This window comes from Scomber scombrus, chromosome 7 (genome assembly GCF_963691925.1).
Source record: "Scomber scombrus chromosome 7, fScoSco1.1, whole genome shotgun sequence".
NCBI classification, from domain to species: Eukaryota; Metazoa; Chordata; class Actinopteri; order Scombriformes; family Scombridae; genus Scomber; species Scomber scombrus.
In genome coordinates, this window is record NC_084976.1 from 5,357,005 (window position 1) to 5,374,909 (window position 17,905).

Genomic DNA, 17,905 nt, shown 5'->3' on the forward strand with positions numbered 1-17,905 from the left:
CACATAAACTGATCTTGATGTGTAAAATAAGTGCTTCTTTATATGTTGAATTAATGAAGGCAGGCACACCTCACAGATTTTTGTGTAGACATGTAAGCAAAATGATAATGTGATATTAGATAAATGGTTTTGAGGAAATGTCTTTATCATTTTTTCTCTTCTTGTGAGTCATTTACTCGAATGAGCAACAGAACAGGTGGAGTCAGTTGGGATTTCGCAATTTCCACAGCGTGAAATCCTGCAGACAATAGAGGCTTAAATCTTCCGTCATTTAAGGCTGAACCACTGGACCAACATTCAGTTCTTTAAAAAATATATATAATTCTGCTAGGTACTGCCCCATTAATGCTGCAGATTTCATTTTCTCATGAGGAGACTAATAGATTGATGTCCATTAGATTTAGACAGTATAAGGTGATTAAAGCCACTATTTGGTCAAGAGCATGTACATGCAGGGATTTGATTATTCTTGCAGATTTGAAAATTAAAGGTATGCTCAGTCATTCGGCATACATGGCTGATAAATCTCAGATGCCACGTTGATGGGAAAATAGTGGTAATTTCAATGTGTGTACGTGTGTGTTCACGTCTCTCAAGATACGGTTGATAGCCTTAGTGAGAACTCACCAAACTGGTTACACATCTTTAAGTTATCAGTCATCTCCCTCTTTTTTTTTCTTTCCTTTACTTGAAATCCAAGACCACACCTTAACAATTGAGAAGAGCCTTTCACTTGCTTTCACTGGTGCCTGTGCATTTTTACAGCCGATACTATCTGATCTGCCCTTAAATAGGTTACAAGCTTGAAATCTTGGCCCGAGGGGAAAACATGTGACAAGGCAAAAATAGCTTCACTCTCTCCCCTTGGAAACCAACGAGAATGCAGAAATAGTAGTTTCTATTAGGCAAGATATACTGTAGCTCTGTGTTCTGTGTTCTAGTTTGTGATGCCCTCAGCATCTCCGACAAATACTCCTTAAATGCTATTCTAAACACAGTTTGTCCAGGCCATCACAGCTGTGTGGAAAAACACAGTAGATTATCTCAGTTTGTTAGAGAAATGTATCACTGTGCTCGCTGAGGAGCTTGGTGGTCTCTAGTGAAAATTCTTTTTTTGGAATTGGGTAAAATGTGACTCCATACAGTATGTCACAGCACCCATATTGTGGGTGTCAAGGTCAAGGTTTAAGTATTTCTTTCAGTGTTGTAACGCTGCAATAAATAGGCTTATGTGCTGTCTGTTGCTTTATTTAGATACAAAACTGTGATCTGCAGTGAAACATAAGACTGTGATTGGACCTTCCAGTGATACTAACTTGCATAGCCTATCAAAGCATGTGATGTTTCTAGGTGAGTTTTTCATAAATATACATGTCGGCTTTGCTCACATATATCACCATGACACATCACATATACTTCTAATAACATACCATACATACGATATAAAAAGCTGATATCCTGGCTGCTTCATTTGCTATCATACAGAACAGTTTAGTGCTGATAATGTTATGGGAACTACAATCCCCATAATTCCTCGTGTTCGGTTGCCATGGTAGCGTTTGACGTCACCCCATCTGCTCTGGCTGTGCCTGTGTAATTGGAGGGAAACCCCGTGGACTGCATTCAGACGGACGGGCTGAGAGAATCAGCTGTAACTCGGTACGCCGACATCACTGCTATCTGCCGTTACTCAGGTATGGAAAAGGACATACTTCTTTTAAAACTGCAATTTGTTTATCCATAATATACATTATTAAGCCTGTTAACTTATTGTAAAATACCATGATAATGGAAGCGCGCTGTGTTCAGTTGACTGCGAGGCAGCTTTTAGCGGCGACAATCGCCAGCCCCGAAGAACAATGGCTAGCTAGAAACTACAGTTTGGGCTCTGTCTAATGGCTGGTTCTAGCACCAGAGAAGGAAGGAAGGCGTGTCGGGTCGAAGGTTGAAGCTTGAAGCTCGGACTCCGTGGCCGCAAATGTTAGACGTGTTGACTTGTTCAAACCGAAGAGTGTATGTGTCTTGTGAGCATAAATGGGCAACTGTGATAGGAATGTATTACCTCAAAGGAATAATGCTGTTACGGCTCGTATTATTTTAACCCCAGATTTAGCGTCTGTAACGTTATTAAATGTTCTGTGACAGTAACCTCCGTGCCAGAGTTACGTAACCGTGTCCAGAACTAAACAAGAGCAAGCAAAGTAAGATTCTTATCGCATCTCCTGGCAGACTGCACAGCACAAAGATGCACATATTTTAAAAGCCTGTCAACCGAGCTGTTTTTTTAATGTTCGGGACAAACACAAACGCTGAAGGTGTGTCACTAGGCTTTACCAGCTCGTCAGGGTAGCTATATAAACTGGTATAACTCTGTCGATATTAATGGTATATAACCTTTAACCAATTTTTAAAAGCTGTCTGGCTTGGGACGCTTCCGTTTCAGGAAATAGTCGGCGCCATACTGGAATCGGGTCACGAGGGCCTAACGTTAGCGGCTCCTCTTCATTCATTGAATACTGTTTCTCTTCTGAAACATGTCTGTTCATTTAGCGCAACTGTGGGCCAAAATCACTGACATGGGCACGACAAACCAAGCCCAAACGCGCTTTAATCTCGCTCTAGTTTCCGCTTGTTGGGCGAGCCACAGGTACAGGGATGGGTGTGGTGTGAGAGTGAGTGTGTATGCGGGAGAAAGAGGGGGGGGCACATTTGCGTTTGCCCTGAAGGCTAGACAGTAATACTAGATGATGAACACAAGCCATGACTGTACAGTGGATTAATTGCGTAAATTCCTTCGTGAATTCATAGGTGACCTAAACTGTAATTACGAATTGACTTGTTGTAGGATAATTATTTAACGATGAAATACACACACACACCCTGGTTTACCCACGGTTTGCGTTATTGTTCATGAGTATACCTGTCAATGCTGATTCAACTGAATGAAAGGGGGGGGGAAAAACCCATTAGTGTTTGTGGGTGTTTCCGGTTGGGTAAAATAATGCTACAATTAAAAGGAAAGAATATTAGTCAAGGGGACACACGTTTGTAACTTGTGTGTTAACTACAATACATTTTAATGCACATTCTGTGTTTGGCACACACAGAAAGTGTATGTTGGCCCAAACTTGGAGCAAAAAGTGACACAATCTTTATCAGGAGTATAGTTCAATACAGTGAAATTTGATATGGATTTCAGTAGAGCAAAGGGTAACTGTTAAGAAAGCTGTCTGACAAGGTTTAAAATTGTGGGTGGGGGGTTTCAATTTGAAAGCTGTCAGTTATCCAACTCTATACAGGGTGTGAACTGTGGTAGAATTTGCTGTCTTTTCTGATTTTAGACATGCCACACTACATGCACAGTGGAATGGAAAAAAAGGGATTGATTATGTGGAAGCCTGCTGGCTATTTTCGGGTGGGTCAAACGGATGTAGGCTATTGATCCAATGATGAGAATTCCTTTGTGTTGGCGTGTGTGCGTGTCAGATTTAGGCATAGACTGCTTTTACACAATATCTGCTGATACTTCACGTTTTTCCTCCTATAATCCTTTATAATATTCAATACTGCTGAGTAACGTGCAGGATTAATACACTACTATAGTATAGTGGCTAATACAGTTTAGCTTTCTCAAACCACACCAAGCTATAGTCCTCGTATGTATTTAAAAAAAGCCACTTAATCTTTATTTTACTTTAGCTAGCATTTTCCTCTTTGTCCCGTAAAAATAACTGAAAGATTTACCGGTAGGTGGTGTGGTAGCTTCTCTGGACTAGAGGTTAGGGACCCACATCTATTAATTAATGTATTTAGCTGAGCCAGCACAGATGGCTTCTCCTCTTCAAATTCTTTTTTACTTGTGTACTTTAGTAAGTTGGTACTGGTCCAGTTAAAAAAAAAATCAGTTGTCTTGCCAGTCACTTCATTGACCTCCAGCTGTCCTCTCTGCCTTCCCTCCTCCAGTGAGCAGTCATGAGCGAGGCACCCCAGAAGGAACTGGTCCAGAAGGCCAGATTGGCCGAGCAGGCCGAGCGTTATGATGACATGGCCGCCGCAATGAAGGCCGTGACGGAGGACAGCGAACAGCTGTCCAACGAGGAGCGTAACCTCCTGTCGGTGGCCTACAAAAACGTGGTGGGTGCCCGCCGCTCCTCGTGGCGCGTGGTGTCGAGCATCGAGCAGAAGGCCGAGGGCAGCGACAGGAAGCAGACGATGGCCAAAGAGTACCGAGAAAAGATCGAGAAGGAGCTGAAAGACATCTGCAACGACGTGCTGGTGAGCTTTATTACATTTCATTAGCCCTAATAAATTAATCATACTGCTGTAGCCTTTACATGAATCAGATGACATTCAGACTTGTGTTGTGTTAGAAGTGTTACAGAAGTGTTACTAGATCTGACTCAGTGATTCGTGTTGTGACTTTTATGTAAGTGACTCATCCGCTTACTCACACATGAAACTGACATGTAAAATTACATACTTAGGTGTATGTCTGAAACACTAATGCTGATTCATCTAATAAAATAAAGTTTGCTCATGACTCTGTATGCTGCAAAAAGGTGAAAAAATGTTAACTATTCAATCTTATCTAATCATGCATTGTTGGAAGAAAAATTTACCATGAACATAAACGTTAAATGTTAGAATCTCCCATAATTGCAGAGGTACTTAGGAAAAAGTAAGCAATAAGAGGTTATCTCCCTTTTGGTAGTTTTTGATATATTATGATTATGTGAAGAAATGCTGGATGACTGTGGCGTGAGTAGAACTCCAGTGTCTTTCAACAGCTCATGATGTTTGATGTGTCACTTCTGTCTACAAGGCACAGAGAAGCTTTGCGAAAAGAAGCCACACCTTTACCGCTTCATTTCTATTCTTGGCTGTCTGACAGCAATCCGCATAAAGCTTTCAGTCTTTATCTATCATCAGAGGTGACCTATAGCTTATGGCATTCTTCTTTACACCTGTCCCTGTAATGAAAGAGAGGTTTTAAGTGGGATGAGAGTATGAAAAATGAGGATTTAAAGCTTTCAGAATACTTTGCTTATATAAATGTAGTTAATATATCATAGGAACAGTGTTGGCAGTGTTAGGTGGTAAGTCTGACTTCTTGTAAAGCTCCTTTTGGTTGATTCTCACTACACCTGCTGCTGCACTTGTGTTTTTTGGACTGGCACTAACGCTCTACTTGTTTGATCTGCAGTCAAATTATAAACAGATCATAGTCCTAAGATGGAGCAAGTAAGATAACTGAGAAAGCATGACTTCACCTGTGATAGTGCAGGAAAAGAGTGTCTTCTCTCTTTTATTCATATTAATATATCATTGTCGTCATAGATCCTTTTGGCCGTGCACCACTTAGCTGTAGCATGCTGATGCCAAGTTACCCCAGTTGTCCACGGCAACCCATTTTGATAATAACTGCAGACCACGCTAGTGTTGCTATTCAACTGATATCTCCTCTGCCCCCCTCCCCCTCTCTGTGACAGTAGTTAGAACTGGAGTTACATCCAGGTAACTTGTATTTATGCTTAACTGGCATACATGTTACATAACAGGCAGGCACCAGGAGTTTATCCCTGTTTTTGTGGCTGTCCTTTATTTGTTTGTGTTGACCGCAGAGACCCAACTTTTAATTGACTACAGTTTTTTATTTGAGGAAATAAACTTGACCTCAGTGTAGTTTCCATATGCAGTAGATAAAAAGGTGTGAATGTAATGTTGTGGTATTTTAAGATGGACAGTATTACAGAGATTGGGTTTGGCTGTGTGTCAGGATGTTTGTGAATGGGAGTCTTTGTTATAGCAGGACTGATTCTACAGTATATAACAGTGAAACTGGAGGACACCCAGGCAGCAGGGGCAACTTGACCCCATGCTAAGCATTCTTCAGACCTAGCAGCTCTCGACACCAATGATGTATTAGTATGCAGGGCATTAGAGTAATGCAATGTTGGCTTTTCTGTATGAATTTATCATACAAGTTGTAATCTGAGAAACTGCTGAAGGAAAGAAGCTAAATAACTATTTTCTGAAAGTTGTGCTGGGTTGCAGGCTTCATCTCTGAGACTTTCATGCTTTTATCAAACTGTCAGCACCCTTTTTCCTTAACATTAGAATACATTTAATATATTATAATTTTTTAAATGGCTCACCTTTCATTCCCAGTCTCCTCCAACTAAAATAGAGCAGATAAGCAGTTGAGGCTGGGAGCAGGTTGAGGCCAAAAAAATCCCAAATGTAAAGTTCATATTCAAATACAGTTAATCTTTACGGATTACACTGACGCCAAATTGACAAGAGGACAGTGGACATATTACATCTTTTATCATGTGTTTCTAGAGTTATGTGTTTTTGCTGAAATGTAAGAAATTGTTAAAATATCATATTTCTTAAAGGGAGTTTGGTGTAATATTTTTCCTGGAGAGCACAATGTAGTTTTGAACTTTTTTTTGTTCACTAGTTAACTGTTAAGTATTATACGCTTGTCTGACATTGACACTCTTGTTAATTATTGGTTTGATTAATGGTTTACAGGCTTAATAATGTGTTTTTACTGGTTACTGACGGTAGCTAATCAGGCTAATTATCAGCTCAGTTTCTAATGGCAATATACAGTAAATGGTTTCCCTTTGTGTGGGTGTTTTTTAACTGCTTTCCCTAATTAAACATGATATGCTTGATGGTGTTATTAATAACTCCTGATGAAACTTGAAAGCTCAGGATTCTCATTGCCCTTTAGAGCCCCTTTTTGTAAGTGTGTAATAAATTCTTCTTTTTCAACATGCATGAATATAACCATGATTATGACCATATAGCATCAAACACAAGTTTAACTAATTATAATGCCAGTTTCCCACTAGTGTTGTTAGTGGTATTAACTACTTTCATATTGACGTATGTACATACTTGAAGCAGTGTGGTTATCTGTAGGACCTCTGCTGCTCTTCACTGTTCGTCATTCAGCCTGTACATTATCTGCCTGATGACTCACAGCTACTAATCCTATAATGACAGGATCTGAGCCACCAGCGGTCTGCCCCGCTGACCTCCACCTCAGCCATATAGCCGTATGGGGATTGAAACAGAGAGGGATAAGAGGGTAAAGTGGGAGAAGGCTAGAGTATGAAGGAAACTACTTTGTATGAGGAGTTAACCACATTCAAATGTTGGCTAATGTTTATTCCTGTGCTGAATTGCTGCAGGTTGAAAAATCAGAGAGGGGCAATTGAGTTATAACACCTAAAAAAAAATAAAAAAAATAGTCACAATCTGTAGGTACGACTATGAGAAGAGCTGCATAATAGTGTTGATAAATAGTCGTACATTAGTTTTAGGGTGATGCCTCTTCCCTCACAATCAATCTTCGACTGAATCCAAAAAAAACGTCTTAGTTTAGACAGTATGAATTAAAGCTTAATGACTGTGCCTGAAGCCATCACTAGTGAAGTGGGCTCATTCGTTGGAATTTTTGTTTTCGGAAAGTCGCAATTATTGTTGGACGCAGCTCTTCCCATTATGACATGGAAAGGTGTGGGTGTGGAGGGTTTCAGGCTCTTTTCAAAGATCCAACAAACACTTAATTTGAAGCACAGGGATGCCTTTACTTTGCATTATAGCCCAAACTGATGCCAACATTAATTTTGATTAATTAATGAAGTATTAATATAAAACGGAAATAAGACAAACTGACCTTTAAAACACATTATTTTCCCCACTTAATACTGAAAAGATCAGGAGTGTTGCTGCAGAGCCAGATGGGTTTTAACCGTGTTGTCACTTTAATGTAAAATGTTTGGATGCATTTCCAGCAGTACAAAGTTGTTTCAAACCTTTAGTAATGTACATAAACAGCTGTGCTTTGAGTTTAGCTGTATGACAAACTAACCCAAATAAAATAAATAAACTCTGTACGCTCTGTGGTGCTCACTTTTAAGTAACATGTTTTATTGCTTACTGAACTTACTGTTTAATCTCATGCTAATCGTGGTGTATTAGTGCTGCCACCCCATGCTGCTTGTGCATACCAGACACACACACACACACACACACACAAAAAAATGTGCAGAGGCCTGACTTATGCATATCTTTGTGAATCTGGCTGTGTTGCGTATCACTTAGACCTGTTTTTCTTAAATCTTTGCTCTTCTTCTTTGCCCTCTCTGGGAATATCTTCAGTTCCTTTTAAAGCAACAGGGATCTAAAGGAAGATCCTGTCTAATCATTGGATGCACAGACTCTAAACATTCCTGCTATGGTGGTAATTTAATTTTTTAGCTATGCCCTTGCCGGTGGCCTAGTTCTACATCCAGCTCCCAGAGGATCCCTTACATCAGTCTAAAAGACCAGCCTTGTTTATTACATTAGAACTGGGAGAATGTACAGAACAGGATGTTGCAGAACTTGCAAAAATCTCTGAAACCATGTGGAGCACTAGTTTAAACTGTAAACATGGTGCAGTCATGTGATACTTTTTTTTTTTTTTAGAACCAGCTATGCATTTTTTTTTTCAACTTGTGACCTAAATGATCATTTTTGTCTTCTACCCAGGGACCCAGGCTCAGTCCATCACTCCAGTCAACCCATAGCTGTAGCTGTAAAAAAAAGGCAGTGTGCTTTCTTTTACTCAACACGTCAGTTATTTTGAATGACAAACATTAAAACTGCATTAAAATCCACAGTTAAGCCAAATCTGCTCTTAAAACTCCATATTAAGTCATGTCGTGTAAAGGCGACATTTAATCCTCTTTGTTCCAAAGCACTTAAACACAGTAGATTAATAACTTTACAGCTGCTGTGTTAAATATGTGTGCACACCTCCCACCCCTTTATCACAATACAAGACACTGTCCGCCGCCCGCTAGCATTCCAGTTAGCAACAGGGAGAAGCTATCAAGCAATGCACGCTCGAGCCGGGCGCCGCGAGTGACCTACTTCCTCAGCAAAAGCTCATCAGGAGTTCAGCCGACTGTCTCTCTCTATCTCTCTCTCCTCCCCCTTCCTTTTCTCATCTATATTCCAATACTCCCACCATCTCTCTCCCCCTCCTCCTCCTCCAACCCTTTTCCTCCCCACTTTTTCTGTCCTGCCTGTCCCTTTCCTGCTCCCCACCACCATGCTTTCATGTTATCCACCCCCTCCCCTCAGTGGTCTCTGAAGCATCTGTGATGTAGCTCAGGCTAAGTTCCAGGCTCAAGCCCCGAGGCTATTGGAGGTAGCCGGCTCGTCTCTCTACCCTCATTTAGGTCTGATTTTAGAAACGACCCCTTTGAGAGGTGGCTGAAAATTACAGCCGACACACGGGATTGTGTATCTGAGAATATATGGGGTTTATTTAAAGTCTTCTGTCTCTTTTGCTTGTTTTTTTTCTGTCACAGGGTCTGTTGGATGCTTTTCTCATCCCCAAAGCCACCGTACCAGAGAGCAAAGTCTTCTATTTGAAAATGAAAGGAGACTACTTCCGCTACTTGGCTGAGGTGGCCACAGGAGACGAAAAGAAAAGTAAGAACTGTCTTTCAAGTTCCTTTTTACACCATTATTTCTGTGTGTGTGTGTCTGGTTGAAAAGCTGGACTGTAAGGACTGATATCTACGTCTCCTAGCCAAATAAGACGTATTAGGCCAAGATCCTATTAATGAACTCGTAAGTATTTGTTGTCAGCTTTGTGACATGGGCTCCTTAATGCTGATTACTACAGTATCATATGCTCCTCTGGCTGTAAGTAATGGAAGCTGACACTTTCTTTCACTGGTGCTGATGATTAATAGTCACTCATAAGTCATTTTTTTATGGAATAGATTGGTTTTTGCAACTTACACTTAAACTGCAACCAATAGGAAATTTGTCAGCCTTCTAATTGGCTGTAATAGGCCTTAAGCATTATACTCAACCATTACTGTCTAAAAAAACCAACTGTCCTGTTAGCAGCATGTAGCTCCTGGACAGCTGCCAGCCAATCTGTCTTCATTAGCTTGACTGACAGATGAACATTATCATGTAGGCTGCAGTGGAATCAATAGGCATTGTTTTAATGTATTGATTTATTGATTTTTATTTCCCCCCATGGGTCCAGGGAGTGTGTCTATAGGAGAAAGGGAAAGCTCTTAGCTACACTTGGGAGTCTTGATCAGTCAATACAGACACTAATAGTAAGTGTAGAACATATAAACAGCAGGCAAGGCCAGGATAATTAGAGACATTTCATTTTAGCCATTTTTAGAAAGAGTGGAAAACTTTCAGATTTTTTTATTGAACTCAGTAGTTTCTATTTGTGTCACATTTTCCACCTTTTTTCTGTTGCTGTTAACCTTTTTGCCCCCTTGTGGCTGTTCAGAGACATGTCAGTGTAACCAGATAATGGACTGAAGCACAATCATTAACTCACTCTACTGTAGACTGTCTGAATTTTTCTAATTTTACATCCTGATAACAGAAGGGTCCACAACCTAGGGGTCAGGTCCACCCTAAGCAGCCGCAAGATAAACGTTGTTAGTGAAATTTACAAGAAATTGAAGGTATTCTCTCAATTTTTTGTAATGAAATATTGGATAGATTAACCATAAATTACTGAAATATTGACAATGCTTGTTTTATGTAATTAGTCATGAACCTAAAGGGTGTTAAGAAATCGCTTGAAAATATAATATATTCGTTGAGCACATTTTACAGCAGTGGGTTTACCCACTGGCAGCTTTCAGCACTCTGTCCTCCACATTCATTCATAAAACGACAGCCACAGGATGTTTGACTCGGGGGTGAGGAAAGGCTCCTCTCTGTGTTTTTAGCTTTCCGCTCAGATGTTGATTCGACGCCAGAGGACAAGTAAAGGAACTTATGACATAATGGAAGCTTGTCTGGGTTGTATTTTATTGATTTATGCGTGTCGCAATACAGCTGTAGTTACAATGTAGAGAACACTGCTTAAACCAAACAATAGCTTCATAATTATACATGTTTAAATTCACTACTTTTGCATTCAGTCATATAAAGGCCAAAAGTTGTACAAAAAATGATGAATTTAGTTTTTTTATGGTGGGTTGTGTCCATGACTCTTTCTTGGCTGCCACTGGTGACTTCCTGGAGGCTTCAGCGGTCGCCCCGGCAACATCCCGGCGACAACACACAACTTCAGCAAGTTACCGCGCCTGGCCAAAAAACTGATCCTGCTCGTAATAACCCCTCTAAAAACTGCAGATGGTGGTTTTTGCTCTCCAGTTGTTGTATTGATTTAAACAAACTAGCTGTGGTGTGTTCATTAGTAGGGGGGATTTAGCTGTGTCAGCATGACGTGTTGGCCGCCCCTCACCACCCCACCAAACCAATCTGCTGTATGAGATCATTTACTATTTGGCTTTTTCAATACTGTGCTCTGAAAAGGTTTATTTAGGCTTAAAGGAGTGATTGTGTATTAGATCTCTCAACAAGCCGCCCCCTTTCAGTGCTCTACACCTTACCAAATGTGAGAAACAGCCTCCCTAGACAATACCACAGAGAGGTGTGGCTCGTCTACAGTATTAGTCATCAGTCATTGCTACTGTATTGCAGTAGAGCGTTGGAGAGTCATTAGATGCTTTGTCGAGCCAGTTAGAGTGCCAGTGTGGGAATCTAGGCTTATCTATTCACCGGCAATGTGGTGTATATCAAACACATTTAGCAGTTGAGTTGTTTTTGTCCCCTCTGAGAGATGGGGTGAAGGTAGAGGACAGCAGAGAGACCATTCACTGTGATGTGGATACAGGAGCACTAACACAAAACTCCCTTTTTGCACCTTATTTTTGTGACTTTATCTGTTTAAACCTGTTTTAGAGAGTTGTTGATTCAACTTGATTTTACCTCATTGATATAAACATGACTGACACTATATTAGAAAGACATGAGTGTAAGCAATACAATTCAGTAGCTCCACAAACTATAGCCTGAACATCACCAACCATCATGACATGATTTACTGCAGGACTGTTACATTAGATTAATTTAGTGTACCTAATAAACAGTTTCAAGAGTGTCTGGTATAGTATGAAGTCTTCTAATGCTCTTTTTTTGTCTTTTTTTCCTCTCAGACATCATTAAAGACTCGCAGAACGCCTACCAAAGCGCCTTCGATATCAGCAAAGAAGAAATGCAGCCCACACACCCAATCCGTCTAGGTCTCGCCCTCAATTTCTCTGTTTTCTTCTACGAGATCCTGAACTCGCCTGATCAGGCCTGCCAGCTGGCCAAACGCGTAAGGACACATCTCATTATTCATACCTATGTGGACATTACACTGCTGTATTTAATACAAACCTATCAGGCTGAATGTGCAGCTGTTGTTTAATGCACACACAGTGAGACGGCAATAAAATGAACAAACTGACCTGAAACACAAACACATTCTTGTCTACTGATGCATAATGGCTAAATACAGCAGTTAAAAATGTGTTTGTTTGAATCCTGCAGGCTTTCGATGATGCCATCGCAGAGCTCGACACACTGAGTGAAGACTCATACAAAGACAGCACACTTATCATGCAGCTACTGCGAGACAACTTGACGGTAAGTTTGTTCAAGCAGTTCAGTTTGCATGAGCATAAATGTAACAATTGAAATGACATGAACAGATGTTAGATTATTGAACCGACATTCAAGTATGAAGATGTGATGAGTCAGTGTTTTATAAATGTTGTTGACAGTGCTTGAAGACTTTGTGGCGCTATTAACTTACCATACAATTGAAACTGAAGGTATTAACGGATGTTTCCCCTTTTTTTCTGCCTCTTCCTCCTTCTAATCCTCTTCTTGTTTCTTCAGCTGTGGACCTCTGACAACCAGGGCGACGGAGAGGATGCAGAGGAGCCCAGAGATTGAGCTCGACCCCCCTCCCCCCCCTCTTAGTCATTCCCATCTGCCTGCCATTGTCCCGGCTCATCTTCATCACCATCATAAACACTGAGACCACCTCATTATCATCATCATCATTGTCGTCCAGCTCTCTCCATCTATTTTCTTTGTTAATTTTAATTTTTTTTTTTTTAATTCAGTACTCTCAACACTCATCTCACTCCTATCGGTTTCTTCTTTTTGTAGTAACTGTGGGGAAAAGGGGGATGGGGATAGGGAGGGTAAGCTCGGGATTGTGTGGAAAGGGTGGGATAGGGTCAAGTGCGTTTGGGATCGGTTGCCTGTCTGCTGACTTTTTTTTTTTTCAGTCTATGGGAGAAATTGGGGGTGTTGCATTATTAAGGTGGTGGGTGAGAGGGCAAGTTCTCAACAACAAAAAAATACGCAGCTGGTTAGGTTTTGGGTTTTTTTGTTTTTTTAGAATCAGGAAACAGTCGTACTGTATGTGTTATCCTGTTCATGTTAACAGTGCTGTTGTTATTGATGAGTACAATCTATCAAATGAAACACCTGGTTAAACAAAGTCAGGAGTCGGCTCTGCACCTGCGAGGAAGAGACAGTAGCTGTTAGTTGGCTGGAGGTAAAAGCGGAAGAGGCGATGGGGAGCGCTGGAGGCAAAAAGGCAAGAGTTAGTTGGAACATAAAGGTTACATTCCATTTACTGTCAGTTGCTCAACTTTCTACTCATTTGTTTCTTTTTTCTTTTTTAAATTTTCGGGTGCATTCTTATGTCTATGTATTAATTACGAGGTATAGAAAACTTTCAAAAACAAAAGAGCGCACAAGTTTGTCACTCTTTTGTACGAGCACAGCAGTTGAAAAAAAAATTCCCACATGCTTATCTAGTTACTGCTTTTTCTAATTAATATTTTTATTTGGTTTGTCTTTTTATCCTCCTTTTTTTTTCTTTCAATACTTGCCTAAACTGCATGTCGGTAAGAAGTAGTTTGTGGAGATGTTAAGGAAGGTCGTTGTCAGGCTGGCTAGCTTTGTTCATGTCTTTGGAAATTTTCATACAGAACACCCAAGCATAACTGTTATTTGGGGGGAAATGTGTAATTTCATGTAAGTGGAATAAAAAAAGATAATTTAAAAGTTTCAACTTGTCCTTTTTTTTTTTTTTTTTTTGAAGGGATACACTGCTGATTCCACTCTCAGTAGTGGTCATCTTACCTCAGAAAGCAGTAGGTTTTGTTATGTTTGAGTGGTAAACCCAGCCACCATTCTAAATCAGCTGCTGTGAATCACTGTGAAAGAATAAGTGAGTCACAGTGAGGTGGAAGCTGGGAGCAGATGACAAGACCCACAGAAAGTCCTCTTCACTCTAAACAGCAGTTTGATTCACTGTCTCCAATGGAAACAGCCTCCCGTTGCTGTGGTCAGTGATGCTGTTTGTTCCATTGTAATGCAATACATCACACTGATTTGTACTTAGTGGGAAACCAAAGATTTAGTCTCAACCAGGAAAATATAAGAACTTGAACACAAACAGAAAGGCCACGCCCTTGAATACATGGAGCATGTGGAGACAGAAGGTAACTGCAAAATCTCATTCACATCCAAAAAGGCTTATCTTATCATTGAACAACCATTACAGAAGAACCAGGTATGATACTTATATCTTATGTCAAAGCCCCTCCGTTTGCTTCAATGCTTAAAGTGAAGGAAGGGAAACTTAAAAAAAAAAAAAAAAGGCATTTCCTTCTACACACCCTCCTGGGTGTGTCTGCCCCACTGTGGGAGGAGGGCACTGAGGCCACCGCAGAGGAATGTAGAGTTACAGTGCCACCTCTTAAACTGTGATCATGAGAGAAGTGAAACGCATCCTCAGCAGAACACTGTTCAAGCAGACTTTACCCTCAAGTGCAATCAAGGTAATATTACTTTATTTTATAGGTGATACTCTTTCAATGACACATCCACTGAGAAAGCACTGGAGGTTTCAGTTTCCATATCACAGTTGTGTAAATTGAATGCTGGCCTAGACCGTGATCGGTTTCCAAGCTAGTTGTTTATGTCAGAAATTCTCACTCATATGTACACGTGATGAACTCAGATTGAAGGTGAGCAAAGTTTTCCCTTCCAGCAGATGAATGTGAAAACAGCCTTCTGGTGTCACTCTGCACATACATCATTCTGCACAGTGAAACTCAAACATCCATGTGATGTAACAATAAGCAAAACACATTTGTTTGAGTGGAGGGGGAATTCACCCGTGAAGTTCATTGAGTGATTTTATTTGTCTTGATTGGAATAGCCAGTCGTGGAAGAAGTACTAAGATCTCATACTTTAGTAAAAGTACCAATACAGTAAAGAAAAAAAAGAAAAGACACTCCATTACAAGTAAATGCCCTGCATGGAAAATCCTGTCCAAAATACACAAGTATTATGAGTGATGTAGTATGCAGTATTGCAGTAAAAGTACTGCAGTATTATGAGTGATGTAGTATGCAGTATTGCAGTAAAAGTACTGCAGTATTATGAGTGATGTAGTATGCAGCATTACAGTAAAACTACTGCAGTATTATGAGTGATGTAGTATGCAGCATTACAGTAAAATTACTGCAGTATTATAGTGATGTAGTATGCAGCATTACAGTAAAAGTACTGCAGTATTATGAGTGATGTAGTATGCAGTATTACAGTAAAAGTACTGCAGTATTATGAGTGATGTAGTATGCAGTATTACAGTAAAAGCACTGCAGCATTATGAGTGATGTAGTATGCAGTATTACAGTAAAATTACTGCAGTATTATGAGTGATGTAGTATGCAGCATTACAGTAAAAGTACTGCAGTATTATGAGTGATGTAGTATGCAGTATTACAGTAAAAGTACTGCAGTATTATGAGTGATGTAGTATGCAGTATTACAGTAAAAGCACTGCAGCATTATGAGTGATGTAGTATGCAGTATTACAGTAAAAGTACTGCAGTATTATGAGTGATGTAGTATGCAGTATTACAGTAAAAGCACTGCAGCATTATGAGCGATGTAGTATGCAGTATTACAGTAAAAGTACTGCAGCATTATGAGCGATGTAGTATGCAGTATTACAGTAAAAGTACTGCAGTATTATGAGTGATGTAGTATGCAGTATTACAGTTAAAGTAGTGGTTTGGTCCCTCTGACTGATATATTATTATATATGACATCATTAGATTATTAATAGTGAAGCATCAGTGTTAGAGCAGCTTGTTACTGTTGTAGCTGCTGGAGGTGGAGCTAGTTTACACTACTTTATATACAGTTAGCTAGTTTAGTCCAGTGGTTCCCAACCTAGGGGTGGGGCCCCTCCAAAGGGTCAGCAGATAAATGTGAGGGGTGGTGAGATGATTAATAGGAGAGGAAAGAAGAAAAAAACAAAGTTCTGATACACAAATGTGTCTTCAGTTTTTGGACTTTTTCTCTAATCTTTAATTTTTGCTGAAATATTGGATCATTTGAACATTTATTGAAATGAAACCATGTGAGAAGTTTAGAGGGAAAATCACTATTTGGTGGAGCTGTTAACAACTCATAGACATCTGAAATGTGAGCCTGACTACACACTGCTTTTTGGTTTCATCTTTAACAATGTGTTGTATTTTAAAAGCTTGTTATATTATCCATTGTGTCAAATCTTCATCTGAAAAGTAACTAAAGCTGTCCAATAAATGTAGCGGAGTGGAGAGTACAATATTTCCCTCTGAAATGTAGTGGAGTGGAAATGTGAAGTAGCATCAAATGGAAATGCTGAAAGAAAGTGCAAGTACTTCCAGATGTACTAAAGTACAGTACTTAAGTAAATGCACTTACTTTCCATCACTGATCACATAAAACTGTATTAGACCCTAACCAAAACCCACCTACACTGACCAGAATATAAACTATTAATTGTTTAATTGTTATAATTCTTTTCAGTTGTTAGCAAATTGGCAAGATACAATTTAAATTTGGATATAGTCAGAATTGTTCTTAGTACAGTACTTGAATAGCGTAGAGTACTTGAGAATAGAGTTCCCTCCATATTTATGCAGGCAAATTCTCCTTACCAAAGTGGCCCTAAATAAAATATGTGCAGGTGACAATACCTTTTAAATTAAATATGATTTGCATATTCATAGATTCTGGATGAGGGAGAATGAGTAGATGTAATTTTAATATTTTATGAGATAACATTTTTGTGGAAAAACTATATCAGACAGAAATTATAGTTTAAAAAAAAATACATACAAGTCTGGATGGGATCTATACATATAGTTAAGTTTATTTCGAACATGTTAAAATAGCGAAACAAAACAAACAGGCAGTGGTTTATGGCAAAATAGAAAGTATAGCAAAAAAAAGAAATAGAAATTTAAAAAACAAAAAAACAACAACATATATACATATACACATACATATATATACACATATACATACATATACACATATATTTTCTTTCCATTTTCTTTTTTTATTTCTTCCTCCCTCTCTTTTTCTCCTTTCTTTTTCCTTTCCTTTTTCAGGCATACAACAAACAATAAATATATAATGTTCGAATGGGTGTAGGATGAAGCAATGAGCTTTTCTAGTCCTACCCTTTTTTTTTTTTTTTTTACCCTTTTTATTTATTTATTTTTTTAGACTATCAGTCACCTCCAAGCTAAATATCTATATGTAACATTTTATAAACTGCGAGTATATTGTTTTCTAAAAGCCAAAAGGTATCTAATAAGCTTTTTACATAGATATAGGCTAATTTTATTTTCATGACTGCATGTAAATCGCATAGTGTGAACTGAAGCAAATGAATTCAGATTGGATTAATACTGGTCAGAAATGCTGCTGCAGTAGTAGTATTTGCTGTCACATGTTTCTGATTGGAGAACAGTTGTAAAACAAGTGGAAATCATTGACACATTTCTTATCTGCCGATGAAACCTAAATGCAATCAAGTAGAGAGAAATCATCTGCAGTGAGCGCAGTGCAATTTAAAAGGCACAAGTATCGCGAGAAGCGTGACGTCAGCCGGCGGTGACTAGCATCGTGAAACAACCTCCA

At 39.4% G+C, this 17,905-nt stretch overlaps 1 protein-coding gene across 1 annotated transcript; it reads left to right on the plus strand.

Annotated features, from left to right (window-relative positions):
- The first annotated feature begins 1,617 nt into the window (after window positions 1-1,617).
- On the plus strand, window positions 1,618-13,977 carry LOC133983218 (14-3-3 protein zeta-like). Its single transcript, XM_062422217.1, has 6 exons — window positions 1,618-1,694; window positions 3,964-4,275; window positions 9,378-9,501; window positions 12,060-12,223; window positions 12,439-12,534; window positions 12,790-13,977. Exons 2-6 carry the CDS (start codon window positions 3,973-3,975, stop codon window positions 12,844-12,846), a joined length of 744 nt encoding a protein of 247 aa, XP_062278201.1. The 5' UTR covers window positions 1,618-1,694; window positions 3,964-3,972; the 3' UTR covers window positions 12,847-13,977.
- Window positions 13,978-17,905: the final 3,928 nt, after the last annotated feature.